Source organism: Schistocerca gregaria, chromosome X, assembly GCF_023897955.1.
Source record: "Schistocerca gregaria isolate iqSchGreg1 chromosome X, iqSchGreg1.2, whole genome shotgun sequence".
In the NCBI taxonomy this organism is placed as follows: Eukaryota; Metazoa; Arthropoda; class Insecta; order Orthoptera; family Acrididae; genus Schistocerca; species Schistocerca gregaria.
In genome coordinates, this window is record NC_064931.1 from 830855097 (window position 1) to 830867867 (window position 12771).

General features: G+C 36.2%; 1 protein-coding gene across 2 annotated transcripts in view; it reads right to left on the bottom strand.

Annotated features, from left to right (window-relative positions):
* The window catches only part of LOC126299334 (uncharacterized), an 864357-nt gene that overhangs the window by 402580 nt on the left and 449006 nt on the right, over positions 1–12771 (bottom strand). For both annotated transcript variants that reach the window (XM_049991164.1, XM_049991163.1), the window contains exon 13: positions 9927–10004. In XM_049991164.1, coding sequence (XP_049847121.1) covers positions 9927–10004 — 78 coding nt within the window. The remainder of the gene's footprint in view (positions 1–9926; positions 10005–12771) is intronic.

Here is a 12771-nt window from a genome sequence, read left to right on the forward strand (position 1 = left end):
CCCGTACTAATGTTCAATATCATCAAGATACCAATAAACACACACTTGTTAGTCACTTTCTCTCCGAGACTGCTAGCAAGAAATGGTCAAAAGTATACTGCTTTTGACTATGGGAGATGAAGTTATCTGTTCACTTCTAAGAAGCATCTTATGGGGTTAGATTAGGTGGTTGCTTTTGAGAAAGTTGTGAATGAAGCACCTCATTCCATCACAGGAACACCACAACAAAATTTTTTAGATGAAATATCAATTAATGACATGCAAAATATTATGACTACTAACCCTCAGGGGGCAATAAAGTTCTTTGTATTGATAGGTAATTGATGGTTATCAGGTGTCCAAGTTAACTGACTGTTTCCTGCTGTTAGTTCTTCCCCTTCCTTCATTCAGAACTATATCTGCCCTCTTTAACATTCTTCAATATTATGGTTAAGATGAGAATATTTCTTTGTACAGAATGTGAAAAAAAATTAACCAAGCAGAGTAAACATCTGTACAGGGTCGAAGCCAGTCAAGATATATTTTAGGGAATTGATTTTAAAAATTTTATTTAGAAGTCCCCAGTCAAATCTGTACATGTTTTCTCTCACAGCGACTTCTGCTGTGCCCATGTGCCAAGTTTACTGCCTTTCAGAACAAAGGCAGTCTGTACATTTAAAGCTGCTGACAAGAGGCATCCTCACACTCTGCTGAAACTGCTAGTGAATTCACACCATCAGTTTTAGCCAATAGCATACATGGGATACAAGCCATGTGTATGGATGCTGGAGCATTCTCCAATGCAGAAATCATTTGTCTCAGTCTGTTGTGATCCAGATCGTGAGCAAAACAGACCTCTTTCTTGGTAGGCAAGCCTGTGGCTCTGCGTTTCATAACCGGCCACCAACATAATTTAACATGAACCGCCTCCTCATGCATTGCCGATTTATTTAGTTGTTCGTCTTCTTAGACTGGCCTAAACCTCGTAACCTCCTCCCTAGGCATGTTTTTTGTATACTATTCATTTGAATATATTCTACTTAGTTACCTAATTTCCTATTCTGCCATTTAACAGCAGTCCTGGATGTCCACTTGAAAGACCTGATCATTTAACCAGCTGTACAGTAGTCGTAAGCTGTATGTAACAACCTACTTCCCTCTCCCTCCTCATGTACAATGGTATCAGAAACTTGATTCGTTCCTCCAAACTGCACCTGCAAGGTGTCAGAAATCGTTGGCACACTAAATCTTTTTACTTTGATGGGCATTTGTTTTCATTGAAAGACTTGACACAGACGTGAAATCAGTGTCTAGGCCTTGTAAGAAATGTGTCAAACCATAGAGTCTAATGATCCTTGTACTGTCTATCAGTTTACTATTGGTATTAGGTGACTTGAGGCCCCAAATGCACACACAGTCTTAATTATACAATGAGCACTTGTGTTGCCAAAGCCGATAGGATGCAGTGGGACATGCTGGATTGCAGAATGAAAGGAATGAACTTTTTCTGCCTTCCCTTTCTCTTGTTACTGCATCTCTCTACTTTCTCTTTGCTGACCTTTTATTCTTTTTCTGTCCATACCTTCTGTTTTTCGTAAGTGGTAGCTGCTTGTCTGGTCATCTCAACGCACGAAGCAAAAATGTATTAAGTACGTACCGTAACAAGAGTTCTAATGAATTATAATGAAGAATTGATCTGTTGTGCCCCTGTAAGTTGATAAGAGAGTATATGATAACTTGTGGCTGTTATCCCCTAGAGGGTAATGCATTTTTGTTGATGTGATGAGATGTAAGACATTGTTTTATTTAGGTTACTTGTGAGCAGACAAAAGGTCCTGTCATTCATGTGATTGAAGGCAGTTATGTACAAAGAAGAGTTCTTCTGACAGCTGTTTCAAGTGATGTTATTTCTGTTGTACAGATAATGCTTTGTTGTGGAAGCTGCGGAGGATACAATAAATGATAATTATGTTGCTAAATGTATGACAGAAGATGATTCAGTGATGTTAAATTGTTTATTTTACGCTGCCACACCAACAGGTCAGAACAGAACCATTATCCATGATTCATTTTACCATGCAGTCAGCTTCCAGTTAAGATAATGCTTTTGGAGTCGTTTAAATTGCAGGTTATGTTACCAGTGAACGCTTACTAAAGCAGAGACCACATGGTGCAAACCAACGGATGGGCACAGCTGTCGCCTATCGATAACCCAGCCACATCCCAGTACGCGCTACCACTTTTCTTACCCTTCTTCATCTTGTCTGTCATAATTAAGTCTAATTTTCATATTTTTGTATGATTTGTAAGTAACGAACTGGATAGGTGTTCTATGACAATGTACTGAGAGTACTATATAGAGTATAAATATTAAGTGGTTTTCACATTGCAGTTGTACCAGTTGAGTCTAACAGCAGATCAGGTTTCACTAGACATGACCTGCACCTCAATAGGTATGGGAAGGGGAGGCTGGCAAAGCTTATAGGTGACAGTGTAGTGGGTGTGGCAGGATCACTCATGGAAAAATTCCTGTAGTAGTTGGTGTTGGAGCTGCACCTTTTTTAGATTTAAGTCAGCCCATAGCTATACCTGCTTAAAGGAAGTACTTCTAGCAAAGGAATCACCTTCAGAGAATCGCAGGTAGCCAAGTAGAGATGAAATAGGATATTACATCAAAATATAAGATGTATTAAAGATAAAGTTAGTGAACTGCTTATATATGTTGACCTTCAAATTATTGGTATGTTGGAGCACCACTTAAATAATTTGACAATTCTGAGGCTTCCTTTACCAGGTTACAGATTCACTGGCTGTTTTTCAAGGAGTTCCTCGTGGGGTGGCGCAGTGGCTATGTACGTAAAAAACAGTATTCCATTTGAATTCGTAGATGTATCATGGCACTGCACTGAACAGGTATATGAATCTTATGCACGGGCAGTTGAGCAAATTAAAACGTAACTTGTAATTGTTGTTGTTTATAGGTCTGCTAACTCTGACTTCTGAGAATTTCTGGTCAAGCTACAGTTGGTTCCTGATTCACTGTATATGAAGTACCAGAAATTAGTTATTACAAACTATGTATGAAAGATACTCCAATGGTAAAAGAGTGTATCTCAAACCATGTTAAGGAACAAGAGTGGCAGGGTGTTTCTAATGCTGATAACATAGATGGCAAATGTAATCCTTTTCTTAACACATTTCGCATGCTCTTTGAGAGCTGCTTCCCATCAGTGTGTTGTAAATGGGGTATTAGCCGTAAAAGGTAGCCTGGATAGCTGACTAGCTGGATAAGGAAATCATGTAGAACAAAGTGGGAATTATATCAAAATGTCAGTAGTCACAATCAAGCAACAGTAGCTCATTACAAACAGTATTGTAAGGTGCTTAAAATGTTATTAGGAAGGCAAAGACTATGTAGTAGGCAAATAGCACAGCTAATTCACAGGATAAAACTAAAACCATACGGTCAGTTGTGAAGGAAGTGTCTGGTCAGCAGCACAAGGTTGACAGCTTTTAGTAAACCTATTTTTGTTACTGGTAAGTCAGATTTATGTACAGTGTTTCTGACCACAGCTGGCGAACTAAAAAAGAAAAAACATCTACAGGAAATCATATAACTCTCTTGGAAAATACCTTTCTGAGATTAATGTTTGAAATACTGTCCTGTGATACTGACGAGGAGGAGATTAGGTCAATAATTAAATCTCCAAAGACTAAGGATTTTCATGGATATGATGGAATGACTAGCAGAATATTAAAGTACTGTGCTGCACATATTAGCGCTATACTTACCCATATTTGTATTTTTTCTTTTAAGAATGGTCAGCCACATTACAAAAAGGGAGAAAGAGATAATGTAAACAATTTTAGACCTATTTCTATGCCATCAGTGTTTCCTTAGATTATGGAAAAGTTGTATATGTAAGGATAAGTTGTCATTTTATATCACAGTTTGGCTTTATAAGTGATTGATAATTGAAAACAAAATGTTTCAAAAGCTAGGCATCTTTTTTTATATAACTAAGGCATTTGATTGTGTTGATCACAAAATATTGCTCCAGAAGTTGGACCGTTACGGAATATAGTGAGTAGCTCACAATTGGTTTACCTCTTGCTTTAGCAACAGACAGCAAAATGTCTTTATTGAGAGTGTTGAGAATGGCTGTTATGTGCAGCATGGTCAAATGGTGGGTGCCCCAGGGATCAGTGTTGGGGCCACTTCTGTTCCTTATTTATATTAATAATATACCCTTTATTATTACAGGGAATTCTAAAATATTTCTGTTTGCTGATGACACTAGCTTCATAGTAAAGGATGCTGTGTGCAACACTGGTTTCATTTCAAATAGTGCAGTTCATGACATAAGTTCATAGCCATTAGAAAATAAACTGACCCTGAATGACAGTAAGACTCAGTTTTTACAGTTTCTAACACACAGTCCAACAAAAACTAATGTTTTAATTTCACATAATGGGCATATGATTAGCGAAATTGAACAGTTCAAATATCTAGGTGTTCAGATAGATAGTGAACTGTCATGCAAAGCCCATGTTCACGATCTTGTTCAAAGGCTAAATGCTGCAAATTTTGCTCTTTGAACAGAATCTGAAATAATTATCATTCAACATGAAAATTAGTCTACTTTGATTAGTTTCATTCGCTGATGTCATATGATATTATATTTTGTGGTACCTCGTCCCATTCTCAAAGGATATTTTTGTCTCAGAAATGGATAGTTTGGGCAATAAGTGGGCAAGTACGCAAATCTCTTGTTAACCTCTGTTCACCTCTGTTCACTAGTCTGCCAATTCTGACATTGTCTCAGTGTATATATTTTTTACAGTTGTCAGTTTATTCATAAGAAATAGCACCATTCACTCAGTTAATACGAGGAAGAAATACAATCTGCATTTGGATTGCACTTCCACAACTTTTGTGCAGAAAGGTGTGCAGTATACTGCTGAATCCACTTTCAATAAGCTACCACAAGAATTCAAAAATCTTAGCAGTAATCCACACCCTTTCAAATTGAAACTGATGAGTTTTGTAATGGGTCACTCCTTCTATTCTGGCAAGAAGTTGCTTGAAAAATTAAAATGTTTCCTATTTTAAATTGTTGACTGCATTTACTTAAACATATGGCTTGCCTTCTTGAGTTCATAAGTATTTTATTTCATCTGTTATTACTTTTCTGTTGTAATTTAATGTACTCACACAGTCCATGACCTTGGCGATTTGCTAGACGTATAAATGAATAAATAAATAAATAAATAACTGTTAATATTTTATTGAGGATGGCCCAGGTGCACTCCTATTTGTATTATGTAGGAAGTTTATATATTTCTGAAGAGTTTAAGGTGTTTCAAGGTACCCTCTATCATCTACTGCGTAGATCTTTGTCATGTGGTGAATTTATCTACTTTTGTTGTTCAGCTTTGTTGTAGAATTTTGGTACTATATTTTTATACTATATTTCACTTGTAGATCTCTTTTATTGACAAGATTTTTATTTTTTCGTTCAAATGAATGTATCAAGTTTGATTGCAGAAAACTTAAGGGGGGACACTGTCACAAGTGGTAAAATACCAGTGGTCACAGGTGTCAGAGGGATGCCTTTTTTAGGATAGGGAAGGCGGATAGAAAGCAAGTTTTAAGAGAGATTGGCAGACAGACTCAGTTTGAGAAAATAGATGAACAGGAGTCAGATTTTAGCATACAGCCTCCATTTAAACAATGTTTAACAGAAAGTAATCAGAAACTGCCAGTTCATCTTCACCAAAGCAGTTATAATCCCATTAGTATGCAGTATCATTTATCTTTATTACACCAGAACATTCCGGGACTCAGAAATAAAGTTGAAGAACTACTCATTTGTATCAATGAAATGAATTCATCTAACGAAATTGACATAATCTGCCTCTCTGAACATAAAGTGAACACTGGTATAGATATGTTAGACATTTCAGGATTTAAGCTAGCTTCCTACTTCTGCAGAGTAGATATGGAGGGAGGAGGAGTTGCCACATTTATTAAAAACTGCCATAAATTCAAGAACATTGACATTAAGAAATTCTGTTTAGAGCAGCATCTAGAAGCATGTGCAACAGAAGTAGAGTTCCATAACAGATCCTATATAATAGTAACTATTTACCGAGCACCTGCAGGAAATTATAATCAATTCATAAATCATCTAGAAGCCCTTTTGGGTTATTTAACAGTAAGAAACAAAGAAATTTTGATTTCTGGTGACTTTAATACAGATTTTCTAATTCAATCTTCCAGTAAACATTTACTGCAGTTAGTAATGTTGTCTTTCAATCTAACTCACACTGTAAACTTTCCAACTAGGATCACTAAATCCTCAAGGACAGCCATTGATAACATTTTTATAGACAAATCAAAGGAACAAAACCTGTAATAAATGGACTGTCAGATCATGAGATGCAGCTCCTTGTTTTAGATGTAAATTCTAAGCAGATTATCAAGACTGCTAAATCTGAGTACAGGAGAGTATTCAATCAACCAAAAATTGAGTGTTTTAGAAAACTGCTCAAAGATATGAACTGCAAAGATGTTTATAGTGCTCATGACATGAATGAAAAATATAACACATCCATGAACAATGTCAGTACCATGTTTGAAAACTGTTTTCCTCTAAAAGTTACTCAAATTAAACAGAAGTCTATAATAAAACCATGGATCACACAAGGAATACAGATTTCCTGTAAGACAAAAAGGAAAATCTATCTGTCGACCAAGAATAGCTCAAGTACTGATGATTAAGCTAAATACAAGGAATACTGCAAAATATTAAAGAAAATAATTCAGACATCTAAACAAATACACTACGAGAAGAAGATAGCAATGTCAGGGAACAAAATAAAAACAATACGGGATATAGTGAAAGAGGAGACTGGTAGAACCAGAAAGGAACAGAAGCAAATAGCACTAAGGGTAGATGACACATTAGTAACCGATGGGCATAGTGTGGCAAATCTATTTAACAAGTACTTTATATCCGTTACTGATAGAATGGGATTGTCAGGATCAGTAAATAATGCCCTTGAATATCTGAAACTAGCCTTTACAAATAGCTTCAGGTACATGAATATGTCACTCACATCACCAAAAGAAATAACTTCCATAATAAAATCTTTAAAAACAAAGCGTTCTAGTGGTTACGAAGAAATATCAACAAAGTTAATTAAGGCATGTTCTTGTGAGTTTAGTACAATTCTAAGTTACTTGTGTAACCAGTCAATTATGACAGGGACATTTCCTGACTGGCTGAAATATGCAGATGTTAAGCCTCTATTCAAGAAAGGGGATAAAGAGATGCCATCAAACTACAGACCGATTTCACTTTTGCCAGCATTCTCAAAAATTTTAGAAAAAGTAATCCACAGGCAGCTTCTCAACCATCTGACCACAAATAACATATTATCAAGAACACAGTTTGGATTTCTGACGGGTTCTGATATCGAAAAGGCTATTTACACCTACAGTGAAAATGTACTTCACTCATTAAATAACAAGGTACAAGCTGCAGGTATTTTCTGTGATTTGTCAAAGGCATTTGAATATGTAAACCACAACATTCTTTTAAATAAATTAGAATTCTATGGTGTCACGGGCAGTGCTGCAAAATGGTTCAAGTCATACCTCGCTAACAGGAAACAAAGGGTGTCAGTGCAAGGGACTAGTGAATTAAGTCATCAGTCATCATCAGAATGGGAAGAAATTACATGTGGTGTCCCACAAGGATCCATCTTAGGGTCATTGCTTTTTCTTGTGTACATTAATGATCTCTCATCAGTTACACTGCCAGAAGCAGAGTACGTTTTGTTTGCAGATGACACAAATATTGCAATAAATAGTATTTCGAGTGTAGTTCTAGAAAGATCTGCTAATGATATTTTCATAGATATTAATAAATGGTTTAAAGACAACTCACTGACATTAAACTTCGAAAAGACTCACTGTATGCAATTCAGAACCTGTAAGAGGTTTCCACCCAGCATATGCATAAAGTACAAAGAAGAGCAGATAGAAGATGTTGACAGTCTTAAATTCCTGGGATTACAACTTGATAATAAATTCAGTTGGGAGGAGCACACCACAGAACTGCAGAAACGCCTTAACAAATCTGTATTTGCAATTCGAGTGTTAGCAGACATAGGCAACATAAAAGTGAAAAAGCTTGCATTCTTTGCCTACTTTCATTCCATAATGTCATATCGTATAAAATTTTGGGGTAACTCTTCAAGTCAAACAAAAGTTTTCAGAGTCCAAAAGCATGTAACACGTATTATTTGTGGAGTAAACTCACGGACGTCTTGTAGAAAGCTCTTCAAAGAACTGGCTACACTAACTAATGCCTCTCAGTATATTTACTCCTTAATGAAATTTGTCCTAAACAATATATCTCTTTTTCCAACAAACAGCTCAGTTCATACGTACAATACCAGGAACAAAAATGATCTGCACAAGGACTTAGTTCAAAAAGGGGTCCACTACTCCTGAACACTCATCTTCAATAATTTGCCAGCAAACATAAAAAATTTAGTTACAAATAGAGATCAGTTTAAAAGGAGCTTGAAAGACTTACTAGTGGCCTACTCCATTGACGAATTTTTTAATAGAAACAAATGATGTGTTGTATATATTTATAATATTAGTATTGTTATTTCAGCTTAAAAAAAATAAAAAAAGTGACATGTTCCACATCCACGAGGATCTCCTCAACACAGATCTATGGAACGAAAAACTAATCTAATCTAACCTAACCTTACTAAAAATTTTCTAAAATGATACTTATTAAAAGTCTGCTTCGTTAAATGTTTTGTTTTGTTGTTAAATCTAGAATGTGGAGCCCCTCTTCGCGGTTATTTTTTATTGTTCAAAGGACAATTATACTTCAAATCTTCATCTGATTTTTGCAACTGATATTCCGTTGTTCTGCAGATGAGCAAAATCCACTGTCAGTTCAAAAGCATTTATTTCCCTGTTTTCATTCAAGGTGTCACTAAGAACTGAAAATAACTGCACTTTTTAATTCTTATACCCATTAAATTAACTGTTTTCCTTCAGTCTCTCTTTACAAATCTTTCTTGTCCTGTGTCCACAGAAATCAACCTTCACGTTTTCCTTACCTATGTGTTTTACCCAGCATATTAGGTCCTGCAGTACTCTGTCACATGCTCCAACAATTACATATCAAAATTTCTTTTCACTTGAGGTGACTCTGTTGTACATTTTATGCAGACAACTAACTCCTAAAACCACTGACCAATGTTTCCTGAATGTTGTGTTTGCTGAAATTCAACACAGAAATGCACTCTGCCCCATATTGCTGATTTAAATTTAAAACAAGTACTGTACTAATAATCTGAATTAACCCACTATATTTATCATCATACAAAAATTAAGATCTCTTCAGTACACATTTTAGGGGGGCCTGTAAACCATTAAAAGATCAGTGCTGATCCAGTTTGGGCAGCATCTGCTTTCTATAACAATGATTTTACTACTGAAACCATGACAGTTCATTCCTCATTTGTGAAGCTTTCTAGAATGATTTTAACTTCATATATTTTAAGAACTGATAATTTGGGCGATGATGATTTCACTTATTACAGGAGCTATTGCATTGCTGTACAAAATCTAACCCGTTAATATTTTACTGTTTTCTTAACTCATGAAATTTGATAAACTTAACTACATCTAAGTCCCTTGCCACTTACACTAAATGAAAACAATTGTAACAGAACAGTCAAACAATCCCATTAAGAAGTATAACTAATATTTGACTGAATTTGAGAAAAATGATAGCAGCACACTATACAAAGCACAGTTCAAAACATTGCCCTGACAATATTCACAGAAAACCTGTAAGTGAAAAACTAATTGCGACCATGACTACAACATAGGTATAGTGAATATATACCTGATTCATTGTGGTCTCTGTGCCACCAGCTGGGTTTAAAATATTTCTTCTGTCTAGGTGATTCAGCATATGATTCACCTGTTAGAAAATACAACACTGGTCAATGTAACTCAGCAACTATCAAGAACATTTTCTAACTTTTGTAAACAAAGGAAAGGAAAAGAATGCAATATCATAGCCATGTGACTGGCTGAAATGAACACTACCTGGTGCAATTTATATAAATTAGGATTATGTATACCAAATCAGGACCATCATCATCATCATCATCATCATCATCATGTACTACAATTTAAACTTTCAAAACACTGTAGAATTTACACCACTGGTCAGAATGACATCAAATTGCAATTGAATATTATCGGAGAAGAGGGTAAACGTATAGCAGAAGAAAAAAATAGTGTGAAAACTTATAAATAGATAGCGCTGTATGTCACAATACATCAGTGAAAACACCTGTCATGTGCACAACCCACTGATGGTTCAAATGGCACAGACCACTATGGGACATAGCATCTGAGGTCATCAGTCCCCTAGACTTAGAACTACTGAAACCGAACTAACCTAAGGACATCACACACATCCATGCACGAGGCAGGATTTGAACCTGCGACCATAGTGGTTTCACAGTTCCAAACTGAAGTGCCTAAAACTGCTCAGCCAAACCTGGCTGCACGACCCAGTGAAGTTTCTATGAATATGTTGGGTACATGGTTTTTCCTGCTTTTGCATGTGTGACGTTCACCAAGACTGTCTCAATGCTATGAACTGATTCAACATCAGTGGAAGCAGTGGTCACAGCAATGCAGAAGTAGATGATTGGTGGTGTACAAACATGTAGAACACGGAGAATTGCCCAAACACTAAACATACAAATGAGCACGGTGCGTAAAATCTTATGAAACATCCTACTTTGCTATCCATCAGAAATTGATCATGTGCATGAGTTTCTTCCTGTTGAGCTGCCACCAAGAAAGACCTTTGCTTTAGAAATTCTTGCTCACATGGAAGTGGACAATGATTGACTGTGGAAGATTTTATGGACAGACGAATCCCATTTCCATCTGACAAGATATGTGAATACACAGAATTGTCGAATATGGGCAACGGAAAATCCACATGCAAATCAGCCAGTACCACTTCATCCTGAAATGGTTACTGTGTGGTGAGGGTTTATGGCACCATTTACAGTAGAGCCATATTTTTTCGAAGTGACAGGAGCTTCAGGTCCTGTTCCCTGTACCATCAATGGTAAGCACTATGATTGTCTTTTGAGCAATGATGTCATTCCAGCTCTCCAACAGCGTGGATGTGTGGATGGGATCATGTTTATGCAAGATGGCACACCTCAGCACATTGCAAATCCAGCTAAGCAGTTGCTGAAACACTATTTCAGAAATGCTAGAATTATCAGCCACCAGTTCCCAACAGCCTGGCCGTACCAATCATCTGATTTTAATCCATATGACTTCTGGCTGTGGGGGAATCAGAAAGATGTTGTGTTCAGTGTTCTGATTGCAAACTTAGCTGCATTGAAGGCACGCATTGTGGAACGCATCCTGAATGTGACACCGGAAAACTTCCATCAGTTGTGGAACATACTGTTTCTCAATTTCAACTTCTTGCAGAAGATGGTGGACAACATTTTGAATATGTTTTGTACCAGTCACAAAGAAGTTAATAATCCTATTTGATTTTGATTGATGCTTTCCATGCAGTTTTGGCGTCAGGACAATTAAAAACCAATTTTCCCCATCTTATATGATATTACCTTGCCATGGTTGATGGTCTTACATAACTAACCTGTAGGCCCATGCACACTGAGTATTGCAGTTTGTTTAATGTCAAACGTACACCTTAGGCATTTTTGTATGATTCATTTGTCATTTTTAGTAGAGCATCATTAAATTATGATGCTTACAGTGCCATCTATTGCTACATTTTGTAACTATTTATTTTTCTTCTGCCACATATTTTCCCCCTTCTCCTATAATATTCTGTTGCAATTTGAAGTTCTTCATCAAAATATTCAATATTTTGGTAACAAAAAATTAGAAGCAGAAGTACTCCTGAGTGGAGTAAGAGCAGATATATTATGCATAAGTGAACATGGACTAACTGAAAGTAAACTATATAATGTGGCAATAAAGGACTACAAACTAGCTAGTTACTTCTGCAGATCTAAATATAAGGGGGGTGGCATTTGTATATATATTAAAACAGGTACTCTATCAAAGAATGTAAACAGTGAAGCTGCTACATTTCCCATAGCTAGAGAAAAAGACTTTGAAGTTACTGGTATAGTGGCAGAGGATTTTAGTGTGTTTTGTGTGTACAGGTCACCAAGTGGCAATATTAGCATCTTTCTAAAAAAAATTGCTAGCTTATTGAGAATGAACATGAAGAGAAATCTTATTATATGTGGAGACTTCAACATTGACATGGGAAAAGACACAAAAATAAGACAGGATTTTGAAGAATTGTTAATACAGCATAACATGAAAGTGACAATAACTGCACCAACAAGAGTGACTTCACAAAGTGGGACAATTATTGACAACATAATTACTAATATGTGTAACTATGAGTCACATGTAGTTCAGACAGAAATATCTGTTCATCATGGACAACTAATCAGCTTTTGCAGAAGTAATGACTCAGTATCAGAACCAAAACAAAAAACCAAAGAAATTAGGATCATCAGTGAACAAAATATCAACATCTTTAGAACAATGTTAAGTAAGGAAACCTGTAGTGAAACCGTACAGGCCCAGAGTGTAAATGAAAAATATGATGCATTTATTTCAACAATTAAGTACCATTTTAATGTAGCATTTCCCAAAAT